Source organism: Micromys minutus (assembly GCF_963924665.1).
Source record: "Micromys minutus genome assembly, chromosome: 16".
Classification (NCBI taxonomy): domain Eukaryota; kingdom Metazoa; phylum Chordata; class Mammalia; order Rodentia; family Muridae; genus Micromys; species Micromys minutus.
The window spans coordinates 27143846-27151783 of NC_137985.1; the positions used below are offsets into that span (position 1 = coordinate 27143846).

At 47.8% G+C, this 7938-nt stretch overlaps 1 protein-coding gene across 1 annotated transcript; it reads right to left on the bottom strand.

Moving 5' to 3' along the window:
- Positions 1–2256: 2256 nt before the first annotated feature.
- On the bottom strand, positions 2257–7555 carry KCNJ5 (potassium inwardly rectifying channel subfamily J member 5; the record flags this gene model as incomplete). The annotated part of the gene is made up of 2 exons (XM_080929717.1): positions 2257–2579; positions 6619–7555. The coding sequence occupies 2 exons, from the start codon at positions 7553–7555 to the stop codon at positions 2257–2259; spliced, it is 1260 nt and encodes a 419-aa protein (XP_080785843.1).
- Between the last annotated feature and the right edge of the window lie 383 nt (positions 7556–7938).

A 7938-nucleotide genomic window follows, 5' to 3' on the forward strand; every position in this document is an offset into this window, starting at 1 on the left:
TCTCCTCAGTAGGGATGGCAGCTCGTTTCCCATTCTCTGTAGACCTGTTTCACTATATAAAAGATGTATATCCCCCACCTTATCACGTGGGACTCCTCCTCTCATCTCTCTCTCTCTCTTTCTCTCTCTCTCTCTCTCTCTCTCTCTCTCTCACACACACACACACACATACACACACACACACACACACACACACACACTCTCACACACTACTCACACACCACTCACATACACAAAGATACACCACAGCATACACATATCACACATAAACATCACATTCATTGTACACCACACACACATAAGCACACACACCTCCCCTACTCAATTAACCCTCACACTATACATATACACACAAGCATACGTATACACACTCCCCACACATTCACACACATATCAGACTCACATACATGCACACACCTCTACCTAGATCAGTGATTCTTAACCTGTTGGTCTGTGAGTTTGGGAGTCAGACAACCTTTTTACAGAGGTTGCATATCAGATATCCTGCATATTGGATATTTATATTACAATTTATAACAGTAGAAAAGTTAAAGTTATGAAGTAGCAACAAAACTAATTTTATGAGTGAGGTCATCACAACATGAGGAACTGTATTAAAGGGTCACAGCTTAGGAAAGTCGAGAACCACTGCCTTAAATCATCTTTCATGATTCAGCCCAGATACCAAGTGCAAGGATCCCCTCTTCCATTTGTGGCCAGTCCACAATATAACTCTCCACCCCAGGCCACCTTCTCACCAGCCCAGGGACCCAGGTACCCAGTCTAAGGGGAACAAGACCTGAGGTTGGGAAGTCGTTCCCTAGGCTACCTTAGCCCCTTGTTTCCCTGTAGAGGCCAGAGAAACGTCTCTAGGGCCTGGCAAGAAGGTGCTTCTGTTTTCAAAGGCTGGTTGAGAGTTATGAACAGTGGGGTAGAGGTGTCAGGAAACATCTCAGCATATTCCCAAGACTGGGCCAGCTTTGTTTTCAACGTAATGCTTCACCGACCTGACCATCAGTCCTAGACTAGAAGAGAAAGGCTGTGAACTTTAATCTTTACACTATGACTCTTCTTGCCCTAGTCACCCACTGACTCTCATCCTGGTCTTAGGGCCTGCCCTCTAGATCCCACCACTGTATTGGAGCTGTTCCATAGGAGGGAGGTCCAGGGGCATCTCAGTGGCAGCCTAAGGCTCTGGTCCATCCTCGGCTTGGCAGTGAAGATGACGTTATGGCCACTTGTCACTTGTGTTTCATAGCTCACCTTTCTCCAAGAAGCTTCCAAGCAACAACTGTGGCAGATGTTTTCTTGGTTGTTAGTTTGTCTCTGGCTTTTCTGAGACAGGGCTATATAGCCGGGGCTGGCTTTAAATTCCCAATTCTGCCTCAGCCTGCCAGATGCTAGGATTGCAGACAAGCATCACACCAGGCTCCAGATACTTATTTTAAAATTATCCTTGCATCTCTTTCCTGTCTGCCATTCCTGTGTTAGTACCAATTGGCTCATCTGGCTCTCTGAAATTCACATGTTCCCCAGGACTACCTTACAGGTTCTTTGAAGTTCTAGGGCTAAATACTCCTACAAAAGGCACAACTGTTGGAGCTCTCTTTTGAAGTTCAGAGCACAGTATGACTAGGGGTGCCAGGCAGTTGTGAGGACATTGTGTGTGCTCCGAGGTACTCAGTGTCCTAGGGCCACTCTAATTAAATCAATTACCCTGTAAGCCGAGAGTGTCCACAGAAGAGGAAAACACACACTAAGAAGTATCAGAGGTGAACACGGGACCTTGCTAAGAAGCTATTTATCAGTGGGTTTTGGCCTCAGACTAAAAGGCATTGCTCCTGGAAGGCCTCTGTGAACTCCTCCCCAGCTGGAGGCCTGAGTATCCATAGACAGAATTATCTCCTTTGATCTGCAGGCCTCAGGGATTTTGGAGGAGACCTAGAATCTGGGGAGGAAAGTGAGCAGGCTCCAGTAGTCAGAGGATAGCTGCCACCCTAGAACTCTTGTTGGGAACCCCTCTCAGGTGAAAGCTAATGCTGTCACTCACACAGACCAGAAAGCACTTAGGAGGCCTATGCAAGGTCCCTTGATCCTAGGCTCTGAGGAGGAGAAGTGAGACCTCAACACACTGTTCCTCTCTGCAGAGCTCCCAGACTCCTGGGGCCCCACAAAGTTTGCTCAACTAATTGGCCTCTCTGGCCTCCCCGGCTCCTTGGTGTCTGGCAAGAAGAGGCTCTGGGTAGTGCACAGACTTCACATTGAGCCCCTGGTTGCCTGGGACACACTCAGTCCATTGGGTTCATCTTCTTCATCCTGTCCAGCCTCAGCTTCTTTCCCAGCCTCAGCACAACCTCCAAGCAAGGGAGGACTGGGAAGGTACTGGAGGAGCCGACCGTTCCGCTTCATTTCTGCCAGCTCCTTGGCACAGCAGCTGGGTGTGTTGGTCTCATAGGTGTCGTGGAAAGTGTTGTAGTCTACCTCATAGAAGCCCTTTTCCAAGGTGAGAACTGGTGTGAATCGGTGGCCCCAGAGCACCTCTGTATCCATGTAAGAGCTCCGTGCTTGGCAAGTCATACCTGGGGAAACAGAAGCCATATGCATTAAGACACATCCATCCATCCATCCATCCATCCACCCATCCACCCATCTATTCACCCATGCATCTATCTATCCAGTCATCTATTCTTCTGTTCCATCATCCATCTATTCACGTGACTATGTATTCATTATTTGTTCATCCATTCACTCAATTGAACCACTATTGGGCCATTAAACCTTCTAGCCATCTATCCCTCTGTGGTGGCTTGAATGAGAATAGCCACAGTAGGCTCATATATTTGAATGCTAGTAGACTGTTTAGGAAGAATTAGGAGGTGTAACCTTGTTGGAAATGTTACTGCGGTTGGGAATTGAGGTTTTCAAAATCCCATGTCAGGCCCAGTCTCTCTCTTCCTCTCTCTCTCCCTCCCCTGCCACCTGCCTGATACCTGTGGATAAGACATAAACTCTCAGCTACTGCTGCAGCACTGTGCTGAGCTGCTACTACCATGATTCCTGCCATGATATGAACCTTAGTACAGCTAACCCTGTAGAAACTGTAAGCAAGCCCCCAATTAAATGATTTTTTTTATAAAACAAAAAGCCTTGGTCATGGCGTGCTACCACAGCAATAGAAAAGTATCCAAGACACCCTTCATTCTTCCAACTGTCCATGTATTCAGTCATCAGTTCCTCCAATCATTTATCAAGCATCTCTTGAACTTCTCATTTTTGTCAGGGACCTGGCAGCTGAGGCTGAGTATGAGATGATCCTTGTCCTGAAGGAGCTCAAACTACACTGAGGGAAGAAAATGAACCAGCAAGATTCTAGAATACACTTCTGGATGCTAAAGAGGGTGGGGGAAATGCAATACTCACAGACAAGGACATCATTTTTCAACATGGCATTTAGTATCAGTAGGCTGAGACTGGAAAGGAGGCAAGATCAGGGTTTGAACAAGGTAAGTTCAAGGCGAGGGACCAGAGAGAAGCTGGCAGGCATCACATGGGAATAATTTTGAGTGGACGTACACCAGAAGCCTGCACACTCATGAACACATACATGTACATGTATCTACAAACAATATGCACATATGCACAGGAAGGGGAGCAAAGTAACCCCAGCCTGTCTTCTGGATTTGAGGATGCTCTAATGCCTCCAGTTCCTCTCCTTGCAGCCCTGCCATGGCTGGGTTATTTTTAGGTGTTGTTTCCTCTCCAGAGAGGGAAGACCATTTTGTTTATGGATGAGGAAGCCTCTGTGCTTAGGGTCACAGAAAAGCAAATTTTTATTTCACATTCTGTCCAAGGAAGGTCTAGCTTGTGCTCTTTAGATACTTAAGGAAAGCCTTCTCCAGTTCCCACCTACCCCCTCTCCTGTTCCCACTTAGGCCTTTGCCAGTTCCCACTCTAGGCCTTCCCCAGTTCCTACCTAGGTCTTTTCCAGGAGAAGGACCACACAAAGTGAGGCCAAAAGCTGCTTCCCATTTATCTGTGCCTGGGTCCCCCAAAGAATCCCATACACCGCAGTCTTATCTCCCTCTCTTTGCTCTCAGGGTGATACTTGCTCAACTCAAGACTATCCATTAAGGCCCCACCCTGGTTGTATAACCATGACCACAGCAGAGGTAGAAACACCCAAGCTGGATACCGACCAGTTCAGACCCCCCCCCACCATGCCTGCTGGCTTCCAGGACTCTGAAAAAATGCTAGCTCAGGACTCCCACAAGAGTGCCTGCAGAGGTCCCTTTCTGTTAGTCCTCTAGGGAAATGATCCAGACTATCCTGTAGCCAGAGACCCTGGCTGCTTGCAACTGTTGCCTTTGAATGAACATATCGGCCCTGTGTCTCATCTGTGGTGCTCCGTTTGGTCTTTAGTTCCCCCACCAGCACATGCTACTGACCCTCTTCATTTGCAGACAAGACAAACACGTTTCCCAGACTCACATAGAAAGGTTATGGAAGAGCTATGCTGCTCAAAATCGGCCTAAATTTATGCCAAGGCTGGGTTCCAAGAGCATGGCAATGGGGCAACTCAGGTCATATGTGAGTAGATGGTTCCAGTGGCCTTCATAGTTCCACAGACAGAGAACAGATTAGCTAGCACAGGTTGTGTTAGGGCAGGACAGTATAGGACAGGGTTTTCAGGGAAATGTGGGGGGAACAGGCAAACTGGGTCAGCATCTACTCCCTCTCCTGGGTGGTCCGTCCGTGTGCTCTCTTATGGCACAGATGGTGGTAGGGAGCACATTGCCAGGGGTCCATGAGACTGTCTTTGGGCTGATCCCTCCTTCAGGACCTCAGAGAGGACCTCCTTCCTTAGAAACTGAACTTGTATTCTATGCTGACCCTGTTACCAAGGACACACTGACCCTAGAGTCCTCATGTATGTGAATCAGCTTCCTGCTTCCTGACTCTCCTCAGCCCCAGAGGCTCCTCCAGCTGCCACCATATGCTTCCTAGCCAGGCTCTGGCCCTTCAGCAGATGGCCAGGCAGCCTTTGGCACAGTCCCTAGGGCCTGCTGTCACCCTGCCTGATTCTGACTTGGAAATGGGAAGGCTTATAGATGTCCCATAATCAGATTCCCACGGGCTAACAAGGTATGCTTGTCCACCTTTAACAAGCCTCTAACATCTTAAGGACCAATATGGTAAGTAGGAAAAGCTGGAGACTTGTAAACGAAAGCCAGAGCATGAACACTTAATTGTCTGCCTAGCCCTTTCGAAGTCCAGTACCTGTATTTGTAAAAGGGGGGATAAAATCATATAAATGATATTTGCAAGGCTTTAAAACAGTTGTATTATTCTGAGCATGGGCGACGTTCAAACAGGTCAGCATTTGTGTTAGCTGCTCAGTCAACCTGGTGAAAGGAGAAGGAAGGTAGAGGACGACAGAGACAGTATCTGTCTGATGGGCTCTCTTTCCCAAGAAGCAGGAGAGCTGACCTTTAGCTCTCAACAGACCTGGAGTGTAGGTTCTCTTAAACAAAAGGGTTGTGGGGTGATACCTGTGAACGTGAGAAAGGCTGCATAGGTACCATCTGAACTGGTTAACACAGCCAGAAAAGTCCCCTGGGAAGAGGGAAGTTCAACTACCTCTATCAGATTGGCCCGTGGTAATGTCAGGGCAGCAGTGGTGGAGGTGGTGGGGAGAAGGGGTTGTTTTGTTTAATGGTTGTTGTGGGAGGATCCAGCCCACTGAAGGTGACACTACCCTGAGGCAGGTGGGCCTGTGCTGCATAAGAAAGAAAGTTGAGAAAGTAAGAGTGAGCGAGCCAGTAAGCAGTATGCCTTCATGGTTTCTGTGGAGTTTCTGTGCTGAGTTCCCTCAGTGATGGACCTAGAAGATGAATAAAGAATAAACCTTTTCCTCTTCCAAATTGCTTTAGGTCAAAATATGTTATCACAGCAACAGAGAACGAAACCATCCTCTCCTGACGATGAGGCCACAACATGTACAGCAGTGGTTCTCAACCTGTGGGACACGACCCCCATGGGGGTGGCATATTATATGTCCTGAATACATTATGATTCATGATAGTAGCAAAAGTATTATAAAGTAGCAACAATTGTTGATCACTACAACATAAGGAACGGTAAGGATGGAAGCATGAGAAAGGCTGAGAATCACTGGTGTATAAAGCTGTGAAATCTCACTCTAGAACACTGCCACCTCTCCTACTCAGCCCTGGCTTGCCAGTCACCCCATGCTTGTATTAGGACAGGAAGCATTTTGATCTGTTGGACACAAGGGCTGGCTCTGGGGTTCTCCTGGCTTAGTAGAGTTTGCTCACATCGGATCCTCTGTCTCTAAACCATGAATTCTCTCTTATGGAGGTGTTAGAGGCCCAATGTTATAACATATGTTTAAAATCTAGAACCACGCCTAGAAGGTGGTGAGTTCTTCCCATGTTAGCTATTGTTGTTGCTCTGTCTTGGGTCACATTAGGGATAGAAGTGCCCTCACTGTCATCTTGGGATTCTTACACACAAACTTGCACCTGCTAGAGCCCCAACAGGCTAAGCTCCACGTCGTAGGAAGTGGATTATGTGGCTGCGGAGAGCAAGATGTCTTACCTGTTGCTTCGACCATCCCTTCTAGGATGACCACAACTTCGAACTCCTCCTGTTCCAGTTGAGCACGAGACATCTCCCAAAAAGGGCTCTTCTCATTGATCTCATGGGAGATGATGAGTGGGGACACCAGGAAAAGGCGGTCGTCACCAGTGTCAAAGCCCACATTAATGTCGGTCTGGTTCAAGGGGATGAATTCCCCTTCTTTGGTCTGCCGGGACTTGATGAGCTTAGCACGGATGGAAGCCTCCACGATGTGGGAGTTTCGGAGGTCCCCCACCCGGAACATGAGGCACAGCTTGTCATCCCGCATAGAGATGACAGCATTGTTGGAAAACATGAGGGTCTCTGCTCTCTTTTTTGGCTGGCTGATCTTTACAAACATGCAACCCACCATGAAGGCATTAACAATAGAGCCCAGGATGGCCTGTACCAGAAGGAGTATGATCCCCTCCGGACACTTCTCCGTAATGACTCTGAAGCCATACCCAATGGTTGTTTCTGTCTCAATGGAGAACAGGAAAGCAGACACAAAGCCACTAAGGTTTTCAACACAAGGAATCCACTCTTGGTCACCCACATGGTCCAGATCCCCTCTGACATAAGCAATGAGCCACCAAATGAAGCCAAAGAATAGCCAGGTAACGGTATAGACCATGGTGAAGACCAGAAGGTTGAAGCGCCATTTGAGGTCCACCAGGGTGGTGAAGAGGTCACTTAGGTAGCGGTAGGTTTCCTGAACATTGCCATGATGCACGTTACACTTGCCAGTCTTCTCCATGTAGCGCTGGCGTGGCTTCTTGCCTTCTGCCAGCAGGCGAGTGCGGTCTGTGGCAATGGGGATGTAATCCCGAGCCTGTTTGGGTATCTTCTTGTGGTCCTGGGAAGTGACTCCTATCTCCATGTCTTGATTCATAGCGTTTCTAGAATCACCGGTCATAGCTGAGATACAGTGGATTAAAACAATACTATCATTAGTGAAGTTCCCTGCTCAGATTAGTACAGACTTGGAATGTGGATTTCTAACATTTTGTTAGGTTGCAAGATCCTCAAGTGCAGGATTTTGTGCCTTTTTGTTCCCTTGCTACATTCCAGACATCCAGGAAAGCTCACAGGACATACTCTATGGCTCAAAAGCATCACTGTGTGAAGAATGGGAGGATGAAAAAGAGAAAAGGGGAAGACCTAGAGAGTATATGGAGGCTGGTGTTGGCCCCAAGCCTGTGCTGTCTTCTAAGGCGCTCTCTCTCTCTCTCTCCTTTTTGCTGGGCATCCTTTAGTGGCTGACAGAAAGGACAAGACAGCATGTGTCTGGTTCAGTGA